Here is an 18,857-nt window from a genome sequence, read left to right as displayed (position 1 = left end):
TGTCACAACTGTCTTTCAATAGGCCTACTCCTGCATAAAGAAGGAACATCTCTTCTAATGATGTCTCAATGTGATCCCGTACACCTTTATCATTAAGAGTCGAATGGAGGGTAAAATAGCCAATATGTCCATATGTGAAATATTTAATACTAATTCTGGAAATATAGTGTCATGTGGGATGTTGGCAGGCATTGTGGGTCTACACTAGTGGCTTTATGAATGTTTATAATGTGTTATGTAGATGTGTGCAAGTCGAGAAATGTTTGTCTTATTATTGTATACTCATCAACTACAGCACTTAATATTGTAATGTCCACAGAATTGACATGAACCATAATGTCAGTCGGTGGGGGTGAATACTTTTACTCAACAACATCAGCCCAACATCACTCATCAGAAGAATCAAAAAATAACATCTCCAGTCAGATTACCTGCTGAAAGTATTAGCTAGGTTGTATCTTAAATTGTCTTTCTGAAATTCCTCACATCCTCTCGCCTCGCTTCCTTCTCAACCGTATTGAAGGAGAAGGTCCAAGATCCCTCCACTCAGACCTTCTCCAATGTGTTTTGAGAATTCGAGGAGAGAGGATGAGAGGAAAGATGAATCCAGAAAGAGCCCTAATCATGCAGATTCCTTCATTCTCTGCTTTACTACTCCTCATTACAGCTTTGCATACATTATACAATTGACCTTCCATAGTACATGATTGGACCTTTATTTGTTGGTCTAAACCAAACCTGGGTCCACGTTTTGGTTTTTGCGTTAGCTCTACACACAGCTGATTCAAATAACCAACTCATCATCAAGCTTTGATTATTTGAATCAGCTGTGTAGTGCTAGGGCAAAAACCAAAACGTGCACCCGGTGGGGGCCCCAGGACCGAGTTTGGGTAACCCTGATCTAAACAGATAATGTGACAGCGGTCATGTTATTCGGTGCCATTTGTGTGTTTTCAAAAAACATCAACCTTTTTGATGCATCATAAAAATGCCTTTGAGCTGTTATGTGTTATTTAATAAAAATCTAAATTACATGGACTTTGATAATGACATTGTCATTCAGGCACATAACTTTAGTGTATGTACGAACCAACTTTCCCCAATAGGGGGAAGCAAAACTGAACTAACCAGACAAAATATTAGATCTAATTTGCCACACCGTGAGCAAGGTATAATCAAAGTATTATTATTTGCATGATACGCTTTATTTTGTTGTTTGATCCCGTCATATTATTACATTTGTATTCATATATTGATGTTTTATTTAAGTAAAGTTTATATCTAAGTATAGACAACAGTGCATCTAAACCACGTGTCAAACTCATTCCATGGAGGGCCGAGTGTCTGCTGGTTGCATTGACATTTTACATTTTAGTCATTTAGCAGACGCTCTTATCCAGAGCGACTTACAGTTAGTGAGTACATACATTTTTCATACTCCCTTGTACTTGATTGATGAAGGTCACTAATTAGTAAAGAACTCCCCTCACCTGTCTAGGACTTAATTGAAAGGAAAAACCAAAGACCAGCAGACACTAGGCCCTCCATGGAATGAGTTTGACACCCCTGTTCTAAACAGTTGAGTGGCGCCATCTCTTCATCTGCACTGATGTACAAACAGGGCTCCTCTCCAACCCTGCTCCTGAAGAGCTACCATCCTGTACATTTTAATTTCAACCCCAGTTGTTACTAACCTGACTCAGTTTATCAACCAGCTAATTATTAGAATCAATCATGTATTGTGAGGTGTCATGCTACCCCTGAATGCTGCATTGTGTCAGAAGTGAGATGGGGCTATCATATCCGGATGGTTCATAACCTGTGTAGGCATACAGCCTATCATAACTCATTCACTTGTGGTTATGTCAATTTGCCAATTTAAATGATCACTGCACTCTCAAGTGAAGGGTGCTTCTTTATGGTGCGAGTATCTGTCAATCAATTTTAGAAGACACTTTCCTAACTACCTTGTTTCCACCCCTGCGCGAGTTTGTCAATGAATGTTCCGTTCCAAGCTGGGCGCATCAGTACGTGTAATGGTTCCTGAGCAATAGCGCGTGCTTCCGCTGCTCCCTTTCAGTAGAAAAGTACTTGGAAAACGGGAAAGAAACTATTTTATTCGGAGAGAAACATCGAGTGGGGAATCTTGGTTTTCTCGTTTTGGAATAATTCGATTGGGAGAGTATAATCTGTGGGCGAGAGAGTGGGGTTTACAACTGTGAAGATAATTTTTATATTTTCTATGAGCGCTAGCTAATAGATCTATTTTTCACCCTCGCCACGGTTTGTTCTTTCCAAAGGAATAATGACGAACACTTGGATGCTCTTGATTTTCGCGGTGGCGACCTGTTTTATGAGTAAAACGGTGAGTAAAGTTGTCAAGACAGAAAGTAATATTAAAATGTTTTGTTATACCTCGCGCGGTAAGGAGCTGCTGAAATGTTTTCTAAACGGGCTTTAGTTTCGATGTGGGCTACTTTGCATGCTTGCCTCACTCGCGTTCTTCATAACCTCTGCGAGTTTTAGCTACTTTTACAAGTAAAAAAGTCAATGTAACTATTCCCTTATTTATAATGTATTCCCATTTTCTTTCCCTTGTGCGCTTCCCATATGACTGAAGTCTTATCATATTGTGGCCCCAATTATAAGGATACCTTTTACAGTTGCCAGAAAAGCACGTGTAGAATTAATATTTTTATGAAGCCAAATTCATCATCGAAGAGATTTTTTTTACACAGCTTGATTTCAGTGGTCAAATAGGATTTTCAAGAGGTGGTGTGGAACTATAGTCGTCTCTGTTCCTTGGTCAAAACAGATTAAATGGTTCCATTTAACCAGGCTCAAAACACAGGCATTTCAGTGTTGCCTTATAACAAGTGTCCAATAACAACCTATTGAAAGACACGTTGAGCAACTACTGAATTGTCCAGCAATGGAGATGATATGAGTTTGTTTGTATACTGCTCTATAGGGACATTTCCCCACCCGTCTTCCACTACAGTAGACAGGGCTCTATCGTTGGCACGGTGATGCCGTTGCCTAACTTACATGGCTATTGCTATGAAGCAGCAGTTTTGCACTTGGCTGCAAGGCACATCTGTGTTAATTAGCCCCAGCCTCCCAACCTGGATTGTTTTATAAACCAAAAAGAAATAAAGGCGAGGGCCCTCATCTCTGATTTAAAGTGGAATGGGGGTGCAGGGTTCTATAGTTGTAGTAGTTGTGAGCGTATCAACCTAGGGGCGTTCTACTAAATTGAAGGTGGGTGGATGAATGAAGTTATTTTGGGGGATGTGTGTGTTGTAACTGTGGTGAAGGCTGCAAGCTCGACGCTCCCTTCTAACATTAGGTCAGACTCCACTCCTTTAGAGCTGTTGACTGCATTTGGTCCATTCAGCATTTCAGACACCACCATCACTCATCCCCTTCAATTTTTCTTCAGAAAACATAAACACCGTCGCTTTCCTCTTCATTCATTACATCTTGGACTGGACTCTTCCCTGCATCAATATCCATATTTTTGTTAACGCGGGAACAGTTACAGTAATATTTAGCTAAAACTAGAGCAATAGTTTAAATGAGATGTCGTAACCGTCATATCATCACCAACGGTTTGTCACTGAAAGTCCTTAATGTACTATACCACTGCCGCCATGACATCTGGCCTGATTGGTATTAAAGTCAACAGTGAATAAACGTCTGCTGTTAGGTGTAACTGAAGTGACATCACTTGTCATATCATCACCAACGATGTGTCACTGAAAGTGCGTCATACAGATGTACCACATAATAATAATATGCCATTTAGCAGACGCTTTTATCCAAAGCGACTTACAGTCATGGGTGCATACATTTTTTGTGTATGGGTGGTCCCGGGGATCGAACCCACTACCTTGGCGTTACAAGCGCCGTGCTCTACCAGCTGAGCTACAGAGGACCACAGAAAGGTTAAAAACTAACATCTTATTATTATTGTCAGGCTACTATTATATTACTTTTCTCATTCAGGTTTTCCATGCATATTTCTAGATCTCTGATCAATGACAGTTAAGTACATCTAACTCCAGATGTTTCTATACTGTTGAAGTTATTCCCAACCATGCCTTAGTATTTGATGTTGTAACGCCACCCATACGTAAAAATGTAAGCACACATGACTAAGTCGCTTTGGATAAAAGCGTCTGCTAAATGGCATATTATTATTATTGACAAATGTAGCCAATGCATGTAGATTTAGTAAATGCTTTGACTTCTCCCAGTTAATTTTTTTGTTTTGATTTGATTGTACATGGAATTATTTGATCATTGCTACTCTGATCATACATCCTAGAGTGAAAGTTAACCTTAACGTAACATGTTCTAGAAAAGCGTGGACAGTGGTCAAACACAAGATGTTCCATGACGTTGTGTACTATCGACAGCTTGCTGTGGTCTGTTATTGTGTTGTTGTGGTGTTATGCCAGCCGACATTGTTTACACAGTTGAAAAGCATCAGAGAGAGTACCCCTCTGTCTGCTCTTTGCTGATAGATGTGACTGGTGCTAAATGTCCCTTGCCTTGAGTTATTTCCATATGGCCATAACACTTTCCGAAAAACAAAAACACCCACTCCAGATGTTTTTGTACGGTATGTTTCTGGCAGATGTGCTCTTCTCAATAGACAGTGTTATTTTTAGAGACAACTGAAAGCCCTATGTGAGTCAGAGGTGAAGGTCTGAATGTAATGGATATGAAAGACCGAGTGATCTGGACTCTTAATCCACATGTGTTATGTCATTATGACCCTCTTGGGTTGATTGATACACAGAAGGACAGACTGATAATATCGTTATCACAGCTTGTCAATACAAAACAGGAACTAATCAGTTTTATTTCCTTTGGAACTGCGGACTCACACATGATCTAAGATGTTCCAGTGGTGTTATTTTCTGTATGTGACTTCATTTGGGAATATTTTAAATAAACAAGTTAATTGTTTCCTGTCAGGAGGGAGGCCCTCACCAGTGTTAGTCATGCATGCAATACACAGGGTACAGCATGTTCTGTAGAGCTGTGATCAGTACTGACTGGATAGGGCTGCTCTGTCTGTCTGGGAGTGATCAGTGCTGAATGGATAGGACTGGTCTGTCTGGGATTCATGTAGCTTCTGGGTTCTGTCCTCTCTGACAGTATGTTTACTCCCCTCTACCCTGCCTGTCTGACAGTCTGGTTACTCACCTCTACCCTGCCTGTCTGACAGTCTGTTTACTCACCTCTACCCTGCCTGTCTGACAGTCTGTTTACTCACCTCTACCCTGCCTGTCTGACAAACAGTAGAGCTATAAAGATACACAGCTCTGAGCTCAAAATACTACAAACCCATGGTCTGGGGAGGGCTGCAACCCAACACGTATAAATCAAAGAATTCAACAGTAAATGTGGGATCCTTTTATAGATCCAGAGGGAGCCTGATTTGGCCCACAGCCATCAGAAATGAAGGGGAAACAAGTCAAGATTTATTTTAGTCATTTAGCAGACTCTTTTATCCAGAGTGACTTACAGGAACAATTAGGGTTAAGTGCCTTATTGTTTCTAAAGCTTGTACCTGTGTACAAAACATTAGGAGCACCTGCCCCCCCTCCTTCCCCTCAGAACAGTCTCAATTCGTCAAGGTGTCGAAAGCGTTCCACAGGGATGCTGGCCCATGTTGACTCCAATGCCTCCAACACTGGTGTCAAGTTGGCTGGATGTCCTTTGGGTGGTGGACCATTGTTGATGATACACACGGGAAACTGTTGAGTGTTAAAAACCCAGCAGCGTTGCAGTTCTTGACACGATCAAACCAGTACGCCTGGCACCTACTACCATACCCCGTTCAAAGGCACTTCAATATTTTGTCTTGCCCATTCACCCTCTGAATGGTACACATACACAATCCATGTCTCAATTGTCTCAAGGCTTAAAAATCCTCCTGTAACCTGTCTCCTCCCCTTCATCTACACTGATTTTGAAGTGGATTTAACAGGCGACATCAATAAGGGATCATAGCTTTAAACCTCGATTCACCTGGTCAGACTGTCATGGAAAGAGGTGTTCATAATGTTTTGGACACTCAGTATATGTCTGCTGTTTTTAGTAAACTCGGTTAATAAAATAGTCTGTCCACATGAGATCATTTTTATAGTGAAAACTCCAACTCTATTTCAGGTGCTCAGTTGTCTGCTCTCATTTGGTGTTGATGAGTTGTTCATGATCTAGTTCCTAATTGTTTTAACCCAGTTGTGTGTTGGGGCCAGGTGTGGAGTATGGGCCAGCTGTCTGTCTCATGCTTCAGGACAAATTCTTCTAGCTCTTGAGTGATTGTAGTTGTAGATCTTCTTGGCATCATCAAGGCCCGAAGAACCTTTTTGAATAAAATAAGCATTAGTGTTGAACAGGAATATGAAGGCTATCAAATATATACTGTAACAACTGTGTAGTTTATACTTTGGACATAGGCCTCCATCCTCCTACTGGGATGCCAGAGCATTTTTATGTGAGGCATATCATTACAACTGCTATTCACATTGGTATAATTTTCACATCGTAATATTACAAGTCATATGTATTTACAGAATCTACCTGGATATGGTCGCATCATGTTGACCTTCAGAGGGAATGCCTTGTCTCCCAGAAAGACATATGGGCTCGGTGTTTGGGTCACCGCCATGGACTCTGGCCTTGCTGTCGGCAGATGGCCTGCAATGAGTTGGGAGCTGAACTTGCTTCGCGAGAAGATTCCCACATCTTCCTCCCTCCCAAATGCACCCACGTTGACCATGTTGAAGCGGTACTTTGCATCGCGGACTGCCAGCAGGACCATTGAGAAATATCCCTTGTAGTTGTAGTACTCGCTACCAGAGTTTGCTGGAGCTCGGATCCGAATATGTTTCCCGTCGACTGCTCCTACACAAAACTGATAATTCCAACGATCCCAAAACTCAGGCGATTTCGGCCCATTTTGCTACAGAGAGATAAGCAACCGACTGTCTTCGGGACATGCCAGATAGCCTGGCACAAACTGTCGAATTTCCTAGCTTATAACTCGCAGCGATGCTTTTGCTGTGTGCCGCCACTCGCCAAAAACATCCGAAAGTATTGAAAATGTCTTCCCTCGTCAATGCTTTGACTAGGTCAGACGAGACGTATTCTCAATTGTCCCCCACTTGCAATGTTCAGTGGACCAACATGCAATTTTCTCATTTAGAAATAAAAACAGATGAGTAGTAAGACCAGGTTAAGCTCTTCCAATTTGGAGGCAGACATGTTTGCTTCTGCAGCTAGTTAAATCCTGAAAGTAAGTTTGTATCTGGAGTGCTAAGGTGTGTGTGTGTGTGTGTGTGTGTGTGTATATATATATATATATATATATTTTATCCTTAAAGTAGAGTTGAAAGCATAGAACACCAGACATGTAGCTAGCTAGTATTTGTAACCAGGCATATACACCGGATCCGGAAGTACTCTGGCTCCCCAAGCCCGCTAGTGGATCTACACTACACAAGGCGGACTTCCTCTCTGGGTAGAACGCAACAACGTGTCCGCTGCCCCCCAAAAAACGACTCCACCTACGAACATGCACGTGCATAGATCTACACACGTGAACAGTGTAGAGGCCTTAAAGCTGTGTGTGTGTGTGGTGGCATCACGTCAACCAATACAGCAAACTGAGACAGATCCGTAGCTTCTCTCTCTGACCAAGCATGGGGTATAGTTTAAGAACTTGTGAAAAGCTATAATTATGACATGATGTCCCAGATGTGCTCAATTGGATTCAGGTCTGGGGAACGGGCGGGCCAGTCCATAGCATCAATGCCTTCCTCTTGCAGGAACTGCTGACACACTCCAGCCACATGAGGTCTAGCATTGTCTTGCATTAGGAGGAACCCAGGGCCAACCGCACCAGCATATGGTCTCACAATGGGTCTGAGGATCTCATCTCGGTACCTAATGGCAGTCAGGCTACCTCTGGCGAGCACATGGAGGGCTGTGCGGCCCCCCCAAATAAATGCCACACCATGACTGACCCACCGCCAAACCGGTCATGCTGGAGGATGTTGCAGGCAGCAGAACGTTCTCCACGGCGTCTCCAGACTCTGTCACGTGCTCAGTGTGAACCTGCTTTCATCTGTGAAGAGCACAGGGCGCCATTGGCGAATTTGCCAATCTTGGTGTTCTCTGGCAAATGCCAAACGTCCTGCACGGTGTTGGGCTGTAAGCACAACCCCCACCTGTGGACGTCGGGCCCTCATACCACCCTCATGGAGTCTGTTTCTGATCGTTTGAGCAGACACATGCACATTTGTGGCCTGCTGGAGGTCATTTTGCAGGGCTCTGGCAGTGCTCCTCCTGCTCCTCCTTGCACAAAGGCGGAGGTAGCGGTCCTGCTGCTGGGTTGTTGCCCTCCTACGGCCTCCTCCACGTCTCCTGATGTACTGGCCTGTCTCCTGGTAGCGCCTCCATGCTCTGGACACTACGCTGACAGACACAGCAAACCTTCTTGCCACAGCTCGCATTGATGTGCCATCCTGGATGAGCTGCACTACCTGAGCCACTTGTGTGGGTTGTAGACTCCGTCTCAGGCTACCACTAGAGTGAAAGCACCGCCAGCATTCAAAAGTGACCAAAACATCAGCCAGGAAGCATAGGAACTAAGAAGTGGTCTGTGGTCACCACCTGCAAAACCAGTCCTTTATTGGGGGTGTCTTGCTAATTGCCTATAATTTCCACCTGTTGTCTATTCCATTTGCACAACAGCACGTGACATTTATTGTCAATCAGTGTTGCTTCCTAAGTGGACAGTTTGATTTCACAGAAGTGTGATTGACTGAGTTACATTGTGTTGTTTAAGTGTTCCCTTTATTTTTTTGAGCAGTGTATTATCTGCTTTACAGTAGCTATATTTTGCACAACTGAACTTTGATTTTCCTTGGCCACTCCTGAAACTATCCCGCACAAGTCCCCTGTTTTTATGTCTTGGCTCAGGTAATCGCTAGACTATGACAAGTGTCAAACCGTGATTACCAGGATGGAAAACGGAGGCAGAAAATAATGGGTTTTGTTATAAATGATTGTTAGATTTTCTGTTCCCAACTCTTTCATGAACTCTGTCCTCTGAAAACTTCCTAGAATAATAAGATATAAAATTACACCTTTAAAAAAAATCTATTGCCAAGTGTTGAATTAGATATGAAAGTATTATACATTTTTTAAATTATTTTTTTTATATGTGCTGGACATAAAGTGGTAATTCCGGAGAGCTACTGCCTAAATCCCGCAATACAGCTTTGATTGAATAAAGTCCTTAACATTAAGGTCAGAGTTGAAGGAGTGGGATCAGCCAGCCCTCACACAGGGTCCCACACCACAGTAAGCTACTTCATACTCACATACTACGGTAGTATTCAATTATGTCCAAGGACCAAAGTTAATGTATTTTGTATTTATGTAATCTGTCTTTGCCTGTCCAGAGGCAAAGACAGCAGTGACAGGCCTTGGTGTATAAGAAGCTCTGACGAGTAGTGGCAAGGTCTCTTTTTTGAAAGACGACACTTGACAGTCAAATTTTGTGAACACTGAAACTAGCACGTAATCTCACCATAATTGGGTTTTGTCACTCTCTATAATTTCATAACCACGTACGCTACACCTAGTTCCTCCATTCAGGCTTGTACAGTCCATTTTTAAAAAATCCCCAGAATTTCTCTGACGCCAGTAGTCCGCTCCCCGCCCCCCTCCAAGAAGACGTACAGTATTACTGGAAAACCCAGGCCAGTATAATATCCTCTCCTCTCCCCAGCCCCATTGCCTTAGTACAACACCTGTGTTTATGCAATCATATTAAGAATACCAAACATGCCTCTGGTCTGAATGGGCTGTATTCATCCCGTCTCTGCAGCAGCTCTGGTGGAGCCCTGGCACCGTCTAGTAGTTAGTTAATGCTCTTCCTGTGTACTCCTGAGGGGCTGCGAATGTCAGCAGCTGGTTGGACAGCTACTACATCATCAAGGGCTGCGTCCCAAATGGCACCCTATTCTCTATGTAGTGCACTACTTCTGACCAGGGCCCATCCAAAGTAGTGCGCTAAATGGAGAATGGAGCCATTTGGGACGTAGCCTAGAGCTGCTGTGCCCTGCAAGGAGTTGAGCTGAGCCCTTGGCAGATGTGGGTTAATATTGTAACCCACACCTGTAACATCTGTGCTGCTTCCCAGCACTGCGGAAGGAAGCTGGTTACTAGAGAGCTCCTGTATGTACCGTAGGTCCACATGCTGGGTTATTGTCTTGGTAGTCCTGTTTGGTTGCATTCATGGTGTTGGTGTTATTGGGTGATACTGGCAGAGATGGTATATCTTTGTTGTGGAAGGTAATGCACAATGAACATGTTCCTCAAGCTGCTTGAAACTGCTTCTCAAATAAAATGTACCTCCAAACAACTAATATAACTCCTGGGTTGTGTTCCTGTGATGTAACATCTTCATGAACCTCTGTCAACTTGTTAAAAATGTGTTTGTTGTCCTGTTTGACAGTCTCAGATGTCTGATTTAACTGGATAATTGAACCCCCCCATCACTATTAGCTTTGGTTATAATAACCCACTGATTTGACAGTTGCAGGAAGTTCCTTTTCAAGATTTCTGATGTTTGATTTGTGTTGTGGGGAGAAATGTCTGCAACCTTCTGGACTGGAGACTGTTTTCCAGGTTAAGAGTATAGTACTGACGCTATCTGGGCAGTGTTGCCGGTAGCGCTGGATGTAATTTAATGTGTGAATGTAAGCAGCACGGAATGTCCTGTTTTCCTCTAGCTGTCTGACCGGGGTATGCTGAGAAACAACACAGCCTTCAGGGCATGGAGGAGGACTTTCAAAGGAAATCCTATGTCCATATTGAGATTACATTCCTATCAGGTAGTCATCCTAGATCTGCCTGGAATGTGTAAAAAATAAATAAGAAAGCTCCATAAGTCCAGTGTTATTAGCCATATCTTGGCAGGTTCTCTCTTCCCATCATTACAGCTGACAACTATACCTGTGGAGGAGGGTGATGTGATTAGCTGACACGTCCCCAGTATTTGTTGCTGTGATAGCCACTAACGACAATACCTTAATGATTCTAACCTTTAGATTCTAACCTTTACTAAAGGTCTCACATACAGAGAAGGGACATGTTTTGTTGATGTGAAATGTTTTCCATCAAGATGTCTTTTGTGCCAGAATTAACAGGCTATCTCATTATTTGAACACTTATTTTAGCACACACAATGTTCCGTGAGCCAGGAGCAAGAGGCCAGTGACCGTGTAGTGTGGCTGGGCTGGCTGGAAGGAGCTAGCTAGTGAGCAGAGGGAGTATTTCCTTTTCAGTTGTAGACTTGGCACAGCCTGAAAGCTCAGTCCTGAGCTCCTCGGCTCCCTGCACAATACCTCACTTGTGCTGCTACTTAGAACCAGGAATGTGAGGCTCACCTTCATATGTCTGACAGCAGTTTGTTTTGGAATGAGAGATATTATTCACCACCACATCATACTGCTGCAAACACCGTTCTCTCATCGCCTCTTCTATCTCTCCCTCTCTCTGAAGAGTTAAGAGGCAGACCCATATGATGCTGTGTTGAAACCCCCATAAACCACTGCTTTAGATAGCAGTTAGGCCTATTCATAAGAAGGTTGTAGGGCTTGTGAAAGTAATTGATCCTCACCTCTAGAACAGTGTATTTTGTCAAGGCATATATGCTACATGTGGTCTAGGTGCAAAAATGTTGTTCAGAGACTAATCCTAGAGAAATAGCATCATTTGGTGTGTGTGTGTACACATAGGCAATATGTACATACAGTAGGACTATCTGAACAAATAGGCCTCTGGAAAACAGACCCTGACACAATCTTACCCTATTCTTAGATACATCCTAACCTAACACTACTATCTAATAAGAATCTGGAACACAGGAAGCAAGGGGCTTTCAGTAGCCAGTCTTACTCTGTACCGTACCAGGACCTGGGTCCTGGACTAATCTTAACCAACAAAGGCCATTGGAGGAAATGGTCAGGGCTGCTTAATGTTTCAGAGTCTCTATTGACCTTGTACTTCATGACGCACTGGCTAGGAATTCAGACTATTACTAGACTACTACTGTATGGTCACCGGCTGACCCTGAGAGTCTCCATCGTTCTCACAATGTTATCTCTATAGGTTATCTCTATTGGATGTTTTGGGTCAACTTGACTTAATTAGTCATAACACTTAGCTGATTAGCCTCTGAAGCAGTCAAGCAGACCTGGGTCAAATACTTTTAAATACCGGGAAGTGTTTTCAGGGCCGGCAAATGGAAGTAGTGTACAGTAGGTATCAAGTCATTATGACTCCAGTCATACTCTTCATACCATAGTGTACAGTAGGTATCCGTCATACTCTTCATAGTGTACATGTGGTCTTCTAGGATTAGTCACCACTGAGCGTTGACACGTCACAATGTAACATACAGCGTCGGGTCTTTTTTTTCTCATATTTTCTTGAATACTATTGAACCATTACATGGTAATCAACGCTTGAATAGAAACGTAGCTTACACCCCAGATTTTGGTGCCAACAGTCACTACAGTCCCATTTTTAGTTTTCATTGCAGCCTCGTTTGAATGCCACGGTTATGCAAACTGTGTACGGAACACCGTTAGGTAGCACAATGTGATCTTCTAGCATTAGTTGACATGGGAGCCCTTATACATCGTTTTACTGGATTACTTTCAGAGGCTGACTTTGATCATGACTTCCTCTGCCTTATGTTCTGCCTGCTGCGTTCTCTATAGTATGTTGCATAGCAATCAAAAGATGATCCACTGTGTGTGAGTTTTGAAAGACCACTGGAGCACAACACAATGGCACACCAAAGATGTGTTTTTGTACAGACAACAATTACATCCTAAAGGAAATGTTAGTCAGAGGTTGAGTTTTTGTGGCTTTGAACTGTTTCCCTCAGTGATCCCAGTCGGAGGCCAAAAGGAAAGGTCTATATCTAGCTGGGTATACCCTATTTTCAGCCAGCGCCATTGTGCTCTTTGAAGCCTCTTTCTCCTTCAGTGAGTCTGAAATGACATGTCCTCTTATTGTGTACTAGGCTCTGCTTCCTTTGAAGCACGAGTCCTTCCTCTTTATTACATCATCCTTGTCTGGCACTCTTCTTTTTCTCTCCTTCACCAACAAAGACTTGAAAATTGAACCAGACTCCTTAGCGTCAACATTTATCAGCTGAGCAAAAAGGCAGACAAGACGTGCGCACACACACACTGAGGGTGCATCCTTAGTACCTTTGTCAGACATATTGCTTTTGTGGGGATTTTGGGAAGCACAATTGTGTGGAAACATCACACGTCTTGGTGAGCATCAGTGGCTGTGACTGGTGGTTTCCATGAGCCCTGCCAGGCTATTTGAGGAGGTAGCACCAGGCTACTGTGGTGGGGCAGAGATTTAAAGGAATGCAGGGGGTTGGGAGGGATGACTAGAAGCACCCAGGGTTCAGAGAGTCAGACAAGACACTGCTCCATCTGCTCTGAGAGCAGCCTCCTGCCCTGAAAAGTAGTTTCTGTTAATTAATTAATTAATTTATCCATCCATTCTCACTCTCGCACAACAACAACAAGTTGCCTTGGGATTGGATAAGCCAGTCAGACAATGACACCTTCCTGTTTAGCCTGCTCCCCACATGCAGAGGGATTACAGGAAGGCTGATACATTGCCTTTGGGTTCTACTTCAGAAAATGGGAAGATTTGATCCAGGCCTTCATAGCTTCTAAGTGGTATTTCAGGTAATGGGGAGGCTCATTGTGAGACGCCTGCTTCTGTTCAGTTTGTTTCCCAGGGAACTGTGATAAGAAAAAGTTGTATTTCTTCAAAAATATGTCTTTATTTTGTTCTTCCAAAACATTTAAGATCTCTTGATTTTCTTAGAATGGTTCGTTCTATTTTTTTGCTCTTGCGCTTCTAATGCCTGTATAAAATAAACAGCATGGATATCCTCCACGGTGAAAAGTGTTTGATTCATGCCCTTAAGATTATACAATCTACACTGGGAATAGTTTGTGTCATGGGGTCAGTTAGAGTATTATTATTATTATGGATCCTGGATGCTGATCAAGCTGTGGTATATCAGACAATATATCATGGGTATGACGCAAACACTCTTGTTTACTGTTCTATTTATGTTTAACTACTTTATAATAGCAATAAGGCATCTTGGGGGTTTGTGGTATATGGCCAATATGCTAAGGGCTGTATCCAGGCTGTACTCCGCATTGCGTCGTGCATAGCTGTGGTCTATTGGACATATACCACACCCCCTTCGGGCCTTATTGTCTAAATAGCATGTGGGTACCAGTAGAATTCAATTTCTATGGTGGAGACACTTTCATTAATCTCTTGCTCTCTATTGACAGATATTCATCTCGGCGCAGTCGGATTACCTGTACCTGGATGACCAGTCAGGAGACTCTGTAGATGACGACGGTTACAACTCTGGATCAGGTTCCGGTGATATAAGTAAGCAATGGTTACATTCTTATAAAATATTTCACGTTACTTCCTAATGTAATTAACATAGCAACCTGATAATGCCATTTAAGAGTTATAGCTGTATGTAAAGCTATAATTGTACTGGCTCTACGAAGGTCATAGACGGTGCACAGAAACCTTTGACTTTGGTTAGACTACTAGGGCACACTGGTACCGCAGGATCACAATGGACCTACGGAGGCGGTGAAAGCACAGATGTTTCACATGCGGCCAAGTGCAGTCGACCAAGACTGTGTTAATTACCCAGCATATGTCATATAGAGACGCCTTCTATAATGAATGAGTCATTATTTCATATACCCTAACCTGAACAGTGATACTGTACCATAGACTGTATAATGTACTGTACAATAACACTCAAACAGATCTGGCTTCCAGTCTATTTCTGAGTCTGTATGGCAGGGGTTGTGTGATTATTGGTCAACTCTTTATGAATGAAAAGTGCCTCTATCATTAGTATTGAATCCATTAGCACTGGCATTGTTGTTAGTTTATCATGTTACCCCTGCCTGCAAACCAAACTTCCTTCTGGAGTCGATACATTTTGATTATTTTCCTCCTCAGCTATCGGTGAAGTCACTGAGCCAGTGGTCAAAGTGAAAACGGTGTTCGCTGCTCCTGAAGCAGAGCCAACCCAGGACTCTCTACCAGACCCTTCAACCACCGTGGAGATGTTTGCATTCACTGACCAGAGCACAGAAATAGCTGAGACAGAGACAGAGGTATGCCTCTCTTTATAGCTGACTTTAGTGTGGGCTTTTGAGCCGGTAGTGTGGTTGTTTCATTTTACCTCCTCCTTGCCTCGCACCCCCGACATGGCAAGGACTTAATAGTATCCCTGTGATTTCATAGTTGTTGTGAAAATTCTAAATCTGTCTCTCTCTCTCCCTCTGTCTGTGTGTGTCAGACCCAGGTCCCTGAACAGTCTCTGGACGTGACAGAGGAGACTGTTATCAGCAGTGAAGCTCCTCCCAGCACCACCAGTGCTTCCAGGTTGCTGTATGAGGCAGACACACCTTACGATGTGCAATCTGAAAACCTTTTCCAGAGGACGGAGGTGCTAGCAGGTATGTTCTGTTTTTTTTATCCTTTATTTATTCAGAAGATCGTGTTGATATTAGCATATCTCTTTTTCAAATGAGACCTGAGCATAATGAAAGCAATAAAATATAATGAGACAACATGTATAAGTTAAACATCACACAAAAAAGCGATCCACAATACGATAATGATTAATCAAAACAGTAATCTGAAAACCATCAGTTCCAATTGAAGAGGTCATTTTTCAATACAGCCTACTATCAGAGATTAGATCTGAAACATGGCCTCTGTTTGAAATATGGGTAACTCTAGACTTTGCTTTCAGAATCAATAAAAACAGACTCATAGCCATGGAGTTTGATAGCAGAGGGAAGGAGACTGAGTCAATCAACCAACAACACTTTGGGATTGTTTTACAATGAAAAGCACGTTATGAATGAAATGTATAATTGTGACTCCTCCTGAGTCAGCTCCGTCTCATATTTGATTAGTCCATTGATCTTAGCTGCAGTATACTGCATCAAGCTATCAGGGTGCCGTTTCCCATTAATTTCTCAACGTGAGTTGTTGCCAAACGTTTGCTACAAAAGGCACAAAGCAATCATAGTTCCCTCCTTAATTATTCATACAAGTTAACAGAAGGCAATGGGGTTACATTTACTTTACATTTTCGTCATTTAGCAGACACTCTTATCCAGCGTGACTTACAATTAGTGCATTCATCTTAATATAGCTAGGTGAGAGAACACATCACAAACGTATCTTTAATGGGGTTGGGGTAATTACCTTGCCCCACACACAATCTGTTAAAGGTATATCATATCTGACGTTTAGACTGTTAACACTTTACTTTCTAGCAAGGTTCCACTGTTGTGTTGTCAACGCCAATCACTTGTATTGCTAATGTATTGAATTATTGTGATCGATAAGCATCTTCTGACGTGGTTCTTCTCCCCCCCCTCCACGGGTCCAGCGGTGATAGCCGGCGGGGTTATAGGTTTGCTGTTCGCCGTCTTCCTCATCCTCCTCCTGGTCTACAGAATGAGGAAGAAGGACGAGGGAAGCTACGTCCTCGGAGAATGCAAGGCCCCTAGCTCAGCCTATCAGAAAGCCCCCACCAAGGAGTTCTATGCCTGAAGCACAACCACCCCGTCACTATGAAGAGAAACCTCTGGCGCAACAGAAAGACAAAAGGCTGTGTCCCAAATGGCACTCTATTCCCTCTATAGTGTACTTACTACTTTTGACCAGGATCTGTGAACCATATAGGGAATAGGGTGCCATTTGGGACACATAGAAAACATTAACATTTTAGTCATTTAGCAGATGGTCTTATCCAGAGCGACTTAAAGTTAGTGAGTGCATACATTTTCATACTGGCCCCCCGTGGGAAACGAACCCACAACCTTGGCGTTGCAAGCGCCATGCTCTACCAACTGAGCTACAGGGGACTATACGTACAGCAGGGTCCTCCTCGCATGCTGTTGGTTGAAATGGTATTGAATGAGGAAGTGTTTCAAGGAGCTTTTTCATTAAGCAAATATATACTTTTTTTTTCCTAAATGAGGCCAAACAGGGCTATTGTAAACATTTCATGTTTTGGATCTTTAGAACTGTTGGAGAATGTATTTGTCATGTGAGAAGGTGAAATCTATTCATATGATTGTCATGGACTACTTTCTACCTGTAGCGGTACATATTTGTAAGGAAGGAAAAACAACTTTTTTTAAAGGTCGCTGAAATACAAATACAGAGACAACAGAATATAATTCTCCTATCTATTCTATTTTTGATTTTTTTCATAGCATGTCAAGTGTTTTTTCATTAACTTATGTTTTTCATGTTGAGGTTATGTAATGTTTCTAGTCTCATAAAGCAATCTGGTTTAATTTAAAAATATATATTTTTCTTGTCATTGTGTGAAGTGAATTACAGGATTCCATAACTACCCAATGTCATCTGGCCAAAGCAAAGCACATTCCTTTCTAGTAAAAAATTACTGATATAAAGCATTGTTTCCCAACTCCAGTCCTCAAGTACGCCCAACAGTACACACTTTTGTTGTCGCCCCTGACAAACTTGCCTGATTCAACTTATTGAGGGCCTGATGATTAGTTGACAAGTTCAATCTGGTGAGTTTGTCCGGGGCTACAACAAAAATTTGTACATTTGGAGGTACTTGAGGAGTTGGGAAACACTGATTTGAAATGGTACTCTTTGGGGCAGGGGTGTCAAACTCAATCATGGAGGGCCTAGTGTCTGGGTTTTGTTTTTTTCCTTTCAATTAAGACCTAGACAACCAGGTGAGGGGAGTTCTTTACTAATTAGTGACCTTAATTCATCAAGTACAAGGGAGGAGCGAAAACCTGCAGACACTCGGCCCTCCGTGGAATGAGTTTGACACGTGGATTATATCACAGGAGGTTGGTCGCACCTTAATTGTGGTAATGACTGGAGTTGAATCAGTGGAGCGGTATCAAACGCATGGTTTCCAGGTGTTTGATGCCCTTCCATTTGCGCCGTTCCGGCCATTATTATGAGCCGTTCTCCCCTCAGCGGCCTCCACTGCTATATGTACTGTGTTCCAGTTTTTGTTACCCAAAATATAGAGGAACCTTTTCAGTAGATTTCACTACTAGGTCCCTGAATTTTCTCCTCAGATCACAATGGTATTTTAGACTTGGGTGTTTATAAACAAACCTGCAACTATTCTGACCAATTTATGATATAAAAGCTGATTTTCGTTTATAATCTGCAGCTTTTAAATTATGACTTGCTAGATATGGGGAACTAATGCAAATGAACAGTCACATCTGCGCTCAACTCTCTTCAGTTGACTTTGTAATGACTTTAGTACAGTGATTTACTATAGCCACAGATGGGACACCGGACGCATCTGATATATCCGTTTAAACTTTGACTGAAAATCTATCAGAGATTTGAAAGCCCAGGGCGCTTTCCCAAATGGCACCGTAGTCCCTATATAGTGCACTACTTTTGACAAGAGCCATATGAGCCCTGATCAAAAGCAGTGCACTAAATAGGGAATAGGGTGTCATTTGGGACGTAGTCCCAGTGAACAGGACATGGTGTACCTTATTACTTCTCTGTTCCCTCTCTAAGGAATTATGAATGTCTACTATAGAACAGAATGGTCCTCTTCCCTAAAAAAAGAACCTCTGATCACTGGGTTGGTGTATTTTTCTCATGGTATGTAATGAATGAATAAAGGTACTAAC

At 42.6% G+C, this 18,857-nt stretch overlaps 1 protein-coding gene across 1 annotated transcript; it reads left to right on the top strand.

The window, feature by feature from the left end:
- The first annotated feature begins 1,913 nt into the window (after nucleotides 1–1,913).
- LOC121543304 (syndecan-2) lies at nucleotides 1,914–16,886 on the top strand. The gene is made up of 5 exons (XM_041853084.2): nucleotides 1,914–2,365; nucleotides 14,442–14,544; nucleotides 15,142–15,299; nucleotides 15,485–15,644; nucleotides 16,592–16,886. Exons 1-5 carry the CDS (start codon nucleotides 2,306–2,308, stop codon nucleotides 16,753–16,755), a joined length of 645 nt encoding a protein of 214 aa, XP_041709018.2. The 5' UTR covers nucleotides 1,914–2,305; the 3' UTR covers nucleotides 16,756–16,886.
- The last annotated feature ends 1,971 nt before the right edge of the window (nucleotides 16,887–18,857 follow it).

The sequence above is a fragment of the Coregonus clupeaformis genome, unplaced genomic scaffold (assembly GCF_020615455.1).
Source record: "Coregonus clupeaformis isolate EN_2021a unplaced genomic scaffold, ASM2061545v1 scaf0115, whole genome shotgun sequence".
Lineage (NCBI taxonomy): Eukaryota > Metazoa > Chordata > Actinopteri > Salmoniformes > Salmonidae > Coregonus > Coregonus clupeaformis.
Note: the sequence above shows the minus strand (reverse complement) of the source record. Positions and strands in the feature narration are given on the sequence as shown.